Source organism: Mustela nigripes, chromosome 16 (assembly GCF_022355385.1).
Source record: "Mustela nigripes isolate SB6536 chromosome 16, MUSNIG.SB6536, whole genome shotgun sequence".
NCBI classification, from domain to species: domain Eukaryota; kingdom Metazoa; phylum Chordata; class Mammalia; order Carnivora; family Mustelidae; genus Mustela; species Mustela nigripes.
Genome location: NC_081572.1, coordinates 44455835 through 44469740, shown reverse-complemented (window position 1 = coordinate 44469740; position 13906 = coordinate 44455835). Strand labels below are relative to the sequence as shown.

Genomic DNA, 13906 nt, shown 5'->3' with positions numbered 1-13906 from the left:
TCAGCCAGTACTGTGCCTGCTCATTTTCTCAAGACTGATTCTGAACAGTTTGCTTCCATCCTGACTCTGGGTCTCATTAGGAACTGTAGAAGTAGGCTTTGTGGTAACTTAAAGTCAGTCTAATAGGTGGAAACACACCCTGTGTAGATTTGTACTTTGTCTTTATAATATTGTAAGAGTATTGAATCTCAGCAGAGATTTGCTTTACCAGCTGTCAGAGACGGTTTTGGGAGAAGGCTGTTTACTGGGATGTTGATGTGGAAATACTATTGGCATGGGAGTATCTGCTCTAGTAGGCTTTGGTGTTAAGCTTTTTGGAGATAATTGTTGAGGGTTAACTTGGTGGAAAAGATGTGTTTTAAATGGGACTAAACCATGTTTTAATGTGCTAAGCTTGTGTCTCTTGTCATTGCAAGCATTTATTGCATCTGTTCTTAGAAAAGCAAAGGGTCCTGGGGCGCCTGGGTGGGTGTCCCAGTTGGCTGAGTGTCCGACTCTTGGTTGACTCTTGGTTTCGCCTCAGGTCCTATCTCAGGGTCCTGAGATGGAGCCCCGTGGCCAGGCACCTCACTCAGTGGGCAGTCTGCATGAGGTCCTCTTCCTCTGCTCCTCCCCCTGCTTGCATCTGTGCCCCCTCTCACTCTCTAAAAATAAATAAATAAATATTTAAAAAGTAAAAGCAAAGGATCCTGTCAGTTACACTTCCAATTTAAAAAAAAAAAAGATCCCCCATTTAGAGGAATTCAGATACTCTGATTTGAGGTAATGTGATTAAATCAGAGTACAGCTCTGGAGTCAGATTGTCTGGGTTTGTAATCTACTGAATTTGTGATTTTTGAACAAGTTTAATTTTCATATTCCTCAGTTTCCTCATAAAATGGGGATAATACTGCTACCTACTTCAAAGGTTCATTGAGAAGAGTAAATGCGTTAATACATGCCAAATGTTTGGAACAGTTCCCTAACTCATTCAATGAGTTTATTGAATGAATGTATTTACGCAAATGCTTCAAAGAGCAAAACCAAGAACCAAAGCTAAATTAAGGTCAGGATGAAAAACAATGGGACTCTCCTTCTGGCAGGATAGTGCAGTAATGAATAGAGGCAAGCTGGTTTAATGTAATGGATGTCTAACTAGGGCTGTTACACAGTGAAGGGGAAATGACCTGGAACTAAACAGGCTTACTAGTACGTTTGATTAAGATGTCTTTTCAGTTGTGGATATTATAAATTTCACAATTCTTGTAACTGGTGATTTTCAACCAGCCACCGATTGTCTCCAAACTGATTGGAAGTCCCCTGTGAAATTTTATTGCACAGACTTTTGTAACAAATGGCCTGTGCATCCACATGTAGCCATTGACTCTTCGTTCTCTGGATCATCTAAGTTGTGATCATACCTGTTGGCAAACAGATATGACGGCCATCCTCCATCCCAGAAATGCTTAGGTTACATTGATAAAATAGTTGTTGCAGAGATTTTATGAGGGGTGCCTGGATGACTCAGTCAGTTAAGCGTCTGAGTTTGGCTCATGTCATGATCCCCTGGGGTCCTGGGATCGAGCCCTGCATTGGGCTTATTAGTGGGGAGCCTGTTTCTCCCTCTGCCTGCTGCTCCCCCTGATTGTCTCTCTTGTCAAATAAATAAACAAAATCTTTTTAAAAAGATTTTATGAAATACTAGTTACCTTGAGAATTTTATGTGAATATAATTGTATTAATCCTCTACTGATGGTGGTTTTGAGGGTGTGGCCAGTTTTGGGTAAATCTGAGCTTTCATATAAAGTTTTGGGATAAGTTATAGTTAGAATCATGTTTCTGTTGCTGGTGTTAAAAGGGTAATAAGGATGACACCAGAGCTTTCATAAGAGTTTCATTATAGTTGTAATTTGTGCAAATTGGTATAGAATTCCTAGGGGATCGTAAGAAGTGCTTTCCTTTTCTGACTTACACTACTCCTCTCCTTTAATCTACCACCTTTAGGAATGGAGAGATTCCTGAAGATGAGGGACTAAGAGGAGGATTAGTTAGGGTTTTAAAAGGTTTTAAAAGTAAGTAACTCCCGAAGTCCTTGGATGGCTCAGTTGGATAAGCACTGGACTCTTGATTTTGATCACAGGTCATGATCAGGGTCATGACCTCAGGCTCCATGCTGGGAGTAGAGTCTGCCTAAGATTCTCTCCCCTCATCTTTCTATACCTTCCTTCATAAATAAATAAATAAATAGATAAATGTAAATAATTTCTACAACTCAGTAATAAAAAAGGCTAATAAGCCAATTAAAAGGTTGGCAAAGCAGGGTGCCTGGTGACTCTTGGTTTTGGCTCAGGTCATGAACTCAGGATCCTGGGATGATCCCACATCCAGGTCCTTGGATGGTCCCACATCCAGTTTCCTGAGGAGTTTGCTTGTAATTCTCTCTCCTCTGTCCCTCCCCCGTGTGTATGCACACACTCACTCACTCTCAAATAAATATTGTTTAAAAAGGTAGAATGTCTGGGGGCGCCTGATTGGCTCAGTGGGTTAAGCCGCTGCCTTCGGCTCAGGTCATGATCTCAGGGTCCTGGGATCGAGTCCCATATCGGGCTCTCTGCTCAGCGGGGAGCCTGCTTCCTCCTCTCTCTCTCTCTCTGCCTGCCTCTCTGCCTGCTGTGATCTCTCTCTGTCAAATAAATAAATAAAATCTTTAAAAAAAAAAAAAGGTAGAATGTCTGAATATTTTCCAAAGAACACACACAAATGGCCAGTACACTGCACATGAAAAGATAATCGATGTTATTAGCCATCAAAGAAATCAAAATCATGACATATACAACTTTACATGCAATAAGGTGATTTTTTTAAATTTTTTTTTTAATAAGGTGATTTTTAAAAAAAGATTTCATTCATTCATTGATTTAGTTATTTAGAGCTAATTAGAGTTAATTAGAGCATGAGAGAACACAGGCAGGGGGAGCCAGGAGAGGGAGAGGCTCCCTCCTGAGCAGGAACCTGATGCGGGGCTTCATCCCAGGACCCTGAGGTACGACCTGAGCCCAAGGCAGACACTTAACCCACTGAGCCACCCAGGCCACCAGGTGCGCCCCCCCCCCCCCCTTTTTAAAGAAACTAACAAGTGTTGGTGAGAGTATAGAGAAATTAGAATCTTCCTGTATTGCTGGTAGGAATGTAAAAATAGCGCATGCCTTGTGAAAAAGATTTTGGCAGTTCCTTCTTCAAAAAGTTACTGTGATGACCCCGCAGTTCCACTCCTACGTATATACCAAGAGACCTCAACGCGTACTTGCATAAATTTACATTCATAGCAGTATTATTCATAATAGCCAAAAAGTGCAAATTCAATTCAAATATCCAATAGCTGGAAAATGTATAAATAAAATGTGGTATATCCATGTACAATGTGAAGTATATTGTTAGGTGCTACACTCTGGGTGAACATGGAGACATGCTAAGGGGAAAGAAGCCAGTTATAAAGAGCAACATATTACAGGCATACTTGGAAATATTGAGGGTTTGGTTTCAGACTATTGCAATAAAGTGAACATAGCAATAAAGCGAGTCATGAATTTTTTGGTTTGCCAGTGCCTATAAAAGTCACCTTTACAATATACTGTAGTCTGTTAAGTATGCAATAGCATCATGTCTAAAAAAATATACATACCTTCATTAAAAATACTTTATTGCTTAAAAAATGCTAACCATATCTGAGTTTTCAGTGAGTTTTCATCAGAGTTTTGCTGATGGAAGGTCTTCCTTCCCTCTGTGTTCATTGTGTTCATGTGTGCTGACTGATCAGGGTGGTGGTTACTGCAGGTTAGGGCAGGTGTGCCAGCAATGAAGTTTTTTCTGCATCGATTGACTTCCTTTCAGGAGCTGTTTCTGTGTAGTACGGGATGCTTTTTGTTGGCATTTTACACAGGGTAGAAATCCTCTCAAAGTTGGGAGCCGGGCTTCTTAAATCCTGCCGCTGCTTTATTAACCAAGTCTAAGTAAATTCATCTCCAGAAAACATTTTCTTTGCTCTATTCATAAGAAGCAACCTAACTTCTTGTTTGTTAGTTTTATCATGAGGTCAACCTTCAGGCCCACTTAATTTTGTTATTTGGCTTGGTTGGTAGGGCATCTGCCTTCGGCTCAGGTCATGATTTCAGGGTCCTGGGATCAAGTCCCACATTGGGCTCCTTGCTCAGTGGAGAGCCGGCCTCTTTGTCTACTATTCTTCCTGCCTAATAGATAAATATTACCAAAAAAAAAGATTTTATTTGAGAGCAAGAGAGCATGCATGTGAGCTTGAGAGTGTTCACACAGTTGGGGAGGGGCAGAGGGGGAGAGAGAAGCAGACCAGCTGAGCAGGGAGCCTGATGTGGGGCTTGATCCCACCTGAGCCAAAGCAGATGCTTAACCAGCTGAGCCACCCAGGTGCCCCACCATACAACACTATCACAGCACCACTGATTATATATTCCCTGTGCAGTAGCGTTCATCCTTGTGACTTAACCCATTCCAAAATTGGAAGCGCATACCTCCCACTCCCCTTCACTCTTTTTGCCCATCCATCAACGTCCCTTTCCTCTGACAACCACCAGTTTGTTCTCCGTATTTATGGGTCTATTTCTGCTTTTTTGTTCATTTGTTTTTTGGATTGCATGTATCGGTGAAACCATATAGTATTTGTCTTTGTCTTACTTCACTTAGGACAATACCCTCTGTGTTCATTCATATTGTTGCAGATGACAAGATCTCATTCTTTTTTATGGCTGTAATTTTCCATTGTAAGGGTTTAGGGGTGTATGTGTGTACATTTGTACACATATATCTTCTTTATCCATCTGTAGATGGACATTTCGTTGCTTCTCTGTCTTGGCTGTTGTAATAATGCAATAAACAGGGGTGCATGTGTCTTTTCAAATTAGTGTTTTCATTTTCTTTAAGTAAATGCTCAGTAGTGGAATAACTGAATGATGGTATCTCAGTTTTTAATGTTTTGAGGAATCTCCCTACTGTTTTCCACAGTAGCTGCACCAGTTTATCTTCCCACCAAAGGTGCATTAGGGTTCCTTTCTTGCCACATGCTTACCAGCACTTACTTCTTGTTCTTTTTTTGTTTGTTTATTTTTTGATACTGGCCATTCTGACAGGTGATATATCTTATTTTGGTTTTGATTAGGTCCACTTTTTAAAGTATATTTATTTATGGGGTGCTTGGGTGGCTCAGTGGGTTAAAGCCTCTGCCTTCAGCTCAGGTCATGATCCCAGGGTCTGGGGATCGAGCCCCACATCAGGCTCTCTGCTCAGCGGGGAGCCCGCTTCCTACTTCCTCTCTGCCAGCCTCTCTGCCTACTTGTGATCTCTGTCTGTCAAATAAATACAATCTTAAAAAAAAGTATATTTATTTAAGTAATGTCTATATCCCACATGGGTCTTGAACTTATGACCCTGAGATCAAGAGCGTCATGCTGTACTGACTGAGCTAGTCAGGTGCCGCAGGTTAGGTCCACTTTTAATTCTAGTTCTTCTGCTGTTTCTGTCACATCTGCAGTGAACTTCCTCCACTGAAGTCTTGAAGCCCTCAAAGTCATCCAGGAGGTTTGGAATCATCATCTTCCAAACTCCTGTTAATGCTGATATATTGACCTCCTTCCATCAGTCATGTTCTTAATGGCATTTCGAATTATGATTCCTTTCCAGAAGTTTTTCAGTTTATTTTACCTGGATCTGTCAGAGGAATGACTGACTATGGCAGCTGTAGCCTTACAAAATTAATTCCTCCCTTACTCTCTTCCTTCCTCAGTAATTTCTACACCCAGCGTGGGGCTTGAACTCATGACCCCAAGATCAAGAGTGGTATGTTCTGCTGACTGAGCCAGCCATGCACCTCTCAAGTGTATTTTTTAAATAACATTTTAAAGTCAGAATTACTCCTTGATCTTCGGGATGCAGAATGGATGTTGTGTTAGCAGGCATGTGAAAACATTACTCTTGTCCATTTCCATCAGAGCTCTTGGGTGACCCAGGTGCATTGTCATTGAGAAGCAATATTTTGAAAGGAATTTTTTTTTCCCCCCTGAGCATTAGGTTTCAACAGTGGGCTTAAAAAAAATACTCGGTAAACTGGTGTGCCTGGGTTGGATTCGTTGGTTAAGTCGACTGACTCTTGGTTTTGTCTCTGGTTGTGATCTCATGGTTATGGGATTGAGCCCCATGTTGGGCTCCTCACTTGGGAGGGAGTCTGCTTGGGATTCCCTCTCTTCCTTTTCCCCTTACCCCCAAAAAAAATAGATTTTAAAAAAATACTTAGTAAACCATGTTGTAAACAGATGCATTGTCATCCAGGCTTTGTTCCCTTAAACAGCATAGGTAGAGTAGATTTTGTCTTATTCCTTTTTTTCTTTTTTAAAGATTGTGTTTATAAATAATTGCTACATCCAGTGTGGGGCTTGAACTCGGAACCCTGAGATCAAGGGTTGCAAACTCTACAGACTGAGCCAGCCAGACACCTGGATTTAGCATAATTCTTAAGGGCCTAGGGTTTTCAGAATGGTCAGTAAGCATTGGCTTCAACTTAAATTCACCAACTGCATTAGCTCCTACCTAACAAGAGAGTCAGCCTGTCCTTTGAAAAAAATTTTTTAAAAGATTTTATTTATTTATTTGACAGAAGGCAGGGGGGGATGGCAGGGGGAAGCAGGCTCCCTGCCGAGCAGAGAACCTGATGTGGGGCCTAATCCCAGAACACTGGGTCAGAGGCTTTAACCCACTGAGCCATCAGGCGCCCTGTCCTTTGAAATTTTGAAGCCAGTCGTTGGCTTTTCTTCTGTTCTGAAAGTCTTAGTTAGATAAGGCTGTTTCTATTACACTGAGAATCTGTTAATGTAACCACCTTCATTAATGATGTTAACTAGATTTTCTGAATAACTTGTTGCAGCTTCTACATCAGCACTTGCTGCTTCCACTTGTTAGGGAGATGACTTCTTCCCGTGAACCTCAGGAATCAACCTCTGCTGTCCTGACCTTTTCTCCTGCAGCTTCCTCACTTTTCTTAGCCTTCATATAATAAAGTTAGGGCCTTGCTCTGGATTAGGTTTTGTCTTAAAGGAATGTTGTGGCTGGTGTGATCTTCTATCCAGACCACTAAAACTTTCTCCCTATTAATGATAGGGCTGTTTGCTTCTATTCCTGTGTTAACTGGTGAAGTACTTTTCATTTCCTTTAAGAACTTTTACTTTGTATTCATAACTTGGAGGATTGTTGGCATAAGAGGCCTAGCTTTTTGGCTTGTCTCAGCTTTCAGCACACCTTCCTTACCTTAAGCTTAGTCATTGCTAGCTTTTGATTTATAGTGAGAGATCTGTGAAACTTCCTTTCACTTGACTTAGGGGCCATTTCAGTGTTATTAATTGAGCTAATTTCACTGTTGTAGTGTCTCAGAATAGGGAGGCCCGAGGGAAGAGAGGGAGAGGACAGTGGAGGGTGGGGAGACATGACATGGCACTGAATGGCAGGCAGGTCAGAGGAACAGTCAGAACACAACATTTATATTACTGAAATTTGGCACAGAAACATGAAATGAACAAATGGTATTGGAAATTAGATGCCAGTAGACTTCCTTCACATAGGGTTGCCACAGATGTTCAGTTTGTAAAAAACACGATTCTGTGAAGCGTAATAAAACAAGGAATGCCTGCATATGGTTCTATTTATATGGAATGTCCAGAATGGACATAAATCCATAGAATGAAAGTAGGTGGGTACCTAGGGTTGATGAAGTTGGGGATAGATGGGGAGTGACTGCTAATGGATATGGAGTATTTCTTTTTCAAGTGATAAAAATATTCTAAAATTGGTTGTGGTAATAGTTGCACAACTTTGTGAATATACTGAAACTATCACTACATTTTAAATGGATGAATTATATATGTGAATTGCAGATCAGTAAAGCTGTTATTTACTAAAACTGGACAACTGCTGCTTCTGTAGTTGTACCATAGTCTTTTATGCCTTGGTTTTGGCTTCCCCCCCCCCCTTTTTTTTAAGATTTATTTATTTATTTGACAGAGATCAAAAGTAGGCAGAGAGGCAGGCAGAGAGAAAGAGAGAGGGAAGCAGGCTCTCCACTGAGCAGAGAGCCCAATGTGTGGGGCTTGATCCCAGGACCCTGAGATCATGACCTGAGCCGAAGGCAGAGACTTGAACACACTGAGTCACCCAGGCGCCTCTGTTTTTGGCTTTCTAAATGAAGAGAATACTGAATTTAATCTGGGATAGAGTAGTATTGAGTGCTTTAAATATATTTCTCTTCTTCCCCCATATTGTAAAAATACTGTTGGAATGTTGAAAAATTTGGGTGTGCCTGGGTAGTTCTGTTGGTAAGTGTCTGCCTTTGGCTCAGGTCATGATCCCATTGTCCTGGGATCAAGCCCCACCTTGGGCTCCCTCCTCTGCATGGGGTGGGGTGGGGGTGGCCTGCTTCTTCCTCTCCCTCTGCCCGCCATTTCCCCTGCTTGTGCTTGCTGTCAAACAAACAAACAAAAATCTCTTTAAAAAAATGTTGAAAAAAAATTTTTTAAAGATTTTATTTATTTATTTGTCAGAGAGAGAGAGAGCGCGAGTGAGCACAGGTAGGCAGAGTGGCAGGCAGAGGCAGAGGCAGAGGCAGAGGGAGAAGCAGGCTCCCTGCAGAGCAAGGAGCCCGATGTGGGACTCCATCCCAGGACGCTGGGATCATGACCTGAGCCGAAGGCAGCCGCCCAACCAACTGAGCCACCCAGGCATCCCCAGAAATGTTGAAAAAATTTTAAAGCACAGAGAAGTGAAGGAAATATAAATTATCTGGAATAGTACCCAGAGTCATACTGTTAAATTTTTGGTGGTATTAGATACTTGTGTATAGTTTTTTTGCAGAGTCTTAAAGTTTAAAAGGATTAATGGTGTAGCTAGGTTACTTTCTAAATTGCTTTGTTAGGGCCAGTTTAGAAAAGTTTACTGGTTCACTTTTGAGGAATGTTTAATTTGCTAGTGTTTGAAAATACAAACTAGTATGGAAGTGAGCTTGAAATTACCTTCCAACTTCACTGCCCCTGAATTTAGACTTTCTTTTCATGACTATTTAAAAAAAAAAAAAAAAAAGGAACGCTTTCAGGCTTCCACAAATGAATTAATGGTCTTACTACTGTACTTCCCAATATTTCTTTTCTTTTTTTTTTTTTTTTTAAAGATTTTATTTATTTATTTGACAGACAGTGAGAGAGGAAACACAAGCCAGGGGGAGGGAGAGAAGCAGGCTTCCGGGTGGGGAGGGAGCGTAGTGTGGGTCTCCGTTCTAGGACCTTGGGAATCATGGCCTGAACTGTAGCAGATGCTTAATGACTGAGCCATCCAGGTGCCCCCAATATGTCTTTTCTTAATGTTCCAGAACTACATTAAAAAAATCTGTCTGCTTTATTGGGGCGCCTGGTGGCTCAGTCAAATAAGCGTCTACCTTTGGCTCAGGTCATGGTCCCAGGGTCCTGGGATCCAGTCCTATGTCAGGGTCCCTGCTCAACAGAGAGCCTGCTTCTCCCTCTCACTCTGCTGCTCTGCCTGCCTGTGCACGTGCTCGCTCTCTCTCTCAAATAAATAAATAAAATATTAAAAGAAAAATCCACCTTATTAAAGTATTTGTATATGATTTCTTTTCCATGTATAGTTGACTCTTGATGAACAACATGGGTTTGAACTGTGTTTTTCCACTTAAATACAGATTTTTTTTTTTTTTCAGTGAATACCATGAACATTTTTTCTCTTAGGATTTTCTAACAACTTATTTCTCCTAGTTTGCTTTATTGTGGAATACAGTATATAATACAAATACAAATGACATAAAAAAATAGGTGTTAATTATCAGCAAGGCTTCTGGTCAACAGTAGATCATTAGTAAAGTTTTGACGGGGGTGAGTCAAAAGGTATGCTTGGATTTCTGACTGCTTGGTGGGTCTGCTCCCTCTGTTTTCTTGTGTTATTCAAGGTTTAGGTTATTCAAGGTTTTTTGGTTTTTAAACCAAAATTCAGTGTTTGATAAATCTGTTCAGTTGTAGAACCACTGCAGTAGAGCAGTTCTGTTATTTGCACATTTTCTTTGCACTCAAGCTCCCCTCACTTCACCTCCATACCTTGGTAATCACTTATTTGCTGTGTTTATAGTTTTCCATTTTCTATAACTTAAAGTGAATCAGTCTTTTTTGGCCTGACTTTTTTCAGTTAGCATGATTTTACAACTCATCCATGTTACTTGAATCCTTGGTTTATTTTTTGTTCTTGAGTAGTATTCCATTGTATACATGGACTTTTGGGTTGTCATCTTCGCTGTCTTGAATAAAGTTTCTGTGAACATTTGTATAAAAAGTCTTTGTGAAGATGTATTTTCTTTTCTTTTGGGTAATGCCTAGTAGTGGAATTGCTGAATCTTAGGGTGTTCTAACAGTACAGGAACTACCAAACTATTTGCCAAAGACCTTACCATTTTAACGTTTCTCTTAGTTTCCTGATATTCCCAAAAGGATGATGTTTTTTAAACATATTTCCTTGGGATTACACATAATTTAACTAGTAAGCAGTGTGTCATAAAGTTACCATCTGCATCATACCTTAAGGTATTGCTTATGTTTAGAGTGTTAATGTATGCTAAGGGTGCTTATTAAAATGCAGATCATTGGGTCTTAGTACTAAAGATTCTGAATCAGTAAAGTTGGAGAACCATATGGTAATATAGCACTTAGTTTTTTCTGAAAGCATAGTTTTCATTAATATATTAGGTTAGTGTTCATTGAGCTGTTTTTGGTTCTTCCTCTGCATTCACATGCATTGTTTTTATTTTATTTTTTTTAAGTTTTTAAAGAAAATTTATTTATTTATTAGAGAAAGATCATGCACACATGCATAGTGGACGGTGCAGAGGGAGAGACCTCCATTTCACGATTCTGAGATTATGACTTGAGCTGAAATCAGGAGTCAGATGCTTAACTGACTGAGCCACCTGTTTTAAGTGGGCCCCATGCCCAGTGTGGGGCTTGAACTCATGGCCCTGAAATCAAGACCTGAGCTGAGATCAAGAGTCAGATGCCTTTTTGTTTTGGTTTGGTTTAAGATTCTGTTTATTTATTTGGCAGCTAGAGAGGGAACACAAGCAGGGGGAGTGGGAGAGAGGGAGAAGCAGGCTTCCCGCAAGCTGAGAGCGAGATGCGGGGCTTGATCCCAGGACCCTGGGATCATGACCTGAGCCTAAGGCAGACGCCTAATGACTGAGCCACTCACTTTAATTGTGTTACCTGTTTTTTCCTTTACTTGAGGATCGGCTAAGATTTATCTGCTCCCCTTTCTTTGGTTGCCACCTAGTGGTAACAGATAGGAACCATCAGAAGTTTTGCTGATGAATTGAATTCGTAGGAGGTGGACAGTGCCTTTCTAAAGAAGGAAGGATGGAAACCAAAGATAAGTTTGGTTTGTGTTTGTGACTAACCAGACGCCCAAATGTGTATGCTTCCTATATGAATGCTCTTTACTCCTATGACTTCGAACTACAGTTTATTTGTATTGACTTGGGAAATTATTTGTAAGAAAATATTTTTTTAAAAAATTATCGTAACTTTGTAACAGGGCCTGTAACTTTTTTTTTTTTTTTTTTTAAGATTTATTTATTTTAGAGAGAGTGATTTTGGCGCAGGGGTGAGGGGCAGAAGGAGAGGAATGAGAAACACAAGCAGACTCCCTTCTGAGCACGGGGCTTTAGTCTTACCACCCGGAGGTCACAACCTGAACTGAAAGCAAGAGTCAGACACTCAGATGACTGCGCCACCCAGGTGCCCCTAGAGCCTGTAACTTTTTAATTTTTGTCTAAACTGCCAACTCAATTATTTGTACTAGGAAACGGGCAGGTGTCTTCCTAGTTCTCTTATTTTTTAAAAGATTTTTTTTTTTAAGATTTTTTTGGTTTATTGTCAGAGGGAGAAAGAGCAAGCACAAGCAGGCAGAGTGGCAGGCAGAGGCAGAGAGAGAAGCAGGCTCCCTGCCGAGCAAGGAACCTGATGTGGGACTCGATCCCAGGATCCTGGGACCATGACATGAGCCAAAGACAGCGGCTTAACTATCTGAGCCACCCAAATGTCCCTAAAGATTTTTGTTTATGTGTTCGACAGAGCAAGAGAGCACAAGCAGGGGGAGCAATAGAAGGAGAGGGAGAAGCAGGCTCCCCGCCAAGCAGGGAGTAGTCCTATGCAAGGCTTAATCCCAGGACCTTGGAATCATGACCTGAACTGAAGGTAGATGCTTAACCATGTGAACCCACCAGGCGCCCCCCCCAATTCCCTTATTTATTTATTTAAAAAAGATTTTTATTTATTTATTTGACAGAGATCACAAGTAGGCAGAGAGGCAGGCAGAGAGAGAGGAAGGGAAGCAGGCTCCCCGCGGAGCAGAAAGCCCCATGCGGGGCTCAATCCCAGGACCACGGGATCATGACCCAAGCTGAAGGCAGAGGCTTAACCCACTGAGCCACCCAGACGCCCCCCTAATTCCCTTATTTAATGAGATAAATCTTTCCAAGCCATACTGTGAATTATAGTTTTGAAGTATATGAAGTTTTGATTCTATACATCTTTTATTACCGATTCTCTTGTTCTAGGCTTTTAGTTTGTTTTCTTTGACATGTTTTTTAGTTTTTTTTTTAACTCGTGTTTTAAAGATTTCATTTATTTGTTTGAGAGAAGGGGCGGGGGAGAAGAGGAGAGCCCCCAGACACTCTCACGGGATCATAACCTGAGTGAAAGGCAGGTGCCCAGCTGAGTCACCTAGGCACCCCTACTCATACTAGTTTCAATGATTGTATTTTTGTTAAGATTCTTGACATTTTACGCTAGCTTGACAGGAAAAAAAAGATGTATTGTGAAGGGATATTGTATAACAAAACTTATTTGTGTAAGATCTGATTTTACTTTTCTCTTACAGAAATGGTGGAATCAATGAAGAAAGTAGCAGGGATGGATGTGGAGTTGACAGTTGAAGAAAGAAACCTCCTATCTGTTGCATATAAAAATGTGATTGGAGCTAGAAGAGCTTCCTGGAGAATAATCAGCAGCATTGAACAGAAAGAAGAAAACAAGGGAGGAGAAGACAAACTAAAAATGATTCGGGAATATCGGCAAATGGTAAGATCATCATATCCTGGGCATCTTTAAAGAAAGATGCTTTCTTGGCATCTGTTTTGGATATTTTATTTTAAAGTTTTATTTATTTAATCTCTGCACCCAGTGTGGAGCTTGAACTCATGACTCCTAGATAGGAGTCACATGTTCTTTCTGACTAAGCCAGCCAAGTGCTCCAGGTTTTGGACATCTTTTTAAAGATTTATTTATTTATTTATTTGAGAGTCAGAGTGCATGAGTCGGGTGAGGGGCAGAGAGGAAGGGAGAGGCTGGCTCGCCACTGAGCAGAGACTGTGACATGGGACTCCATCCCAGGATCCTGGGATCATGACCTGAGCTGAAGGCAGACGCTTAACTGACTTGAAGCACCCAGCCACCCCGGTTTTGGACATTTTGGATCACAGCCCAGGGCACATGTGTTGCATACATGTGTAATAACATTTTTCTATTTTAATGAATTTTCATTTTAGCTTATCTGGATTATGGTAGGCCATACAATATTTCAGGAAAGAGGTGTGAAGAATTTTTCTCTGGAAGCTGTAGAGGGTGTTTAGTTTTCAACACCACAGAAGTAGAGAACTATTTTTTTTTTTTAAGATTTTATTTATTTATTTGACAAAGATCATAAGTAGGCAGACAGGCAGGCGCGGGGGGAGCAGGTTCCCTGCTGAGCAGAAACTCCATTTATTAATTATCTCTACCTCTGTTGGACACTGTTTTGAGTGGAGAGA

At 40.9% G+C, this 13906-nt stretch overlaps 1 protein-coding gene across 2 annotated transcripts in view; it reads left to right on the top strand.

The window, feature by feature from the left end:
• YWHAE (tyrosine 3-monooxygenase/tryptophan 5-monooxygenase activation protein epsilon) overlaps positions 1–13906 on the top strand; it is a 59651-nt gene that overhangs the window by 34260 nt on the left and 11485 nt on the right. For both annotated transcript variants that reach the window (XM_059381063.1, XM_059381064.1), the window contains exon 2: positions 12979–13178. In XM_059381063.1, the coding sequence (XP_059237046.1) occupies positions 12979–13178 (200 nt within the window). The remainder of the gene's footprint in view (positions 1–12978; positions 13179–13906) is intronic.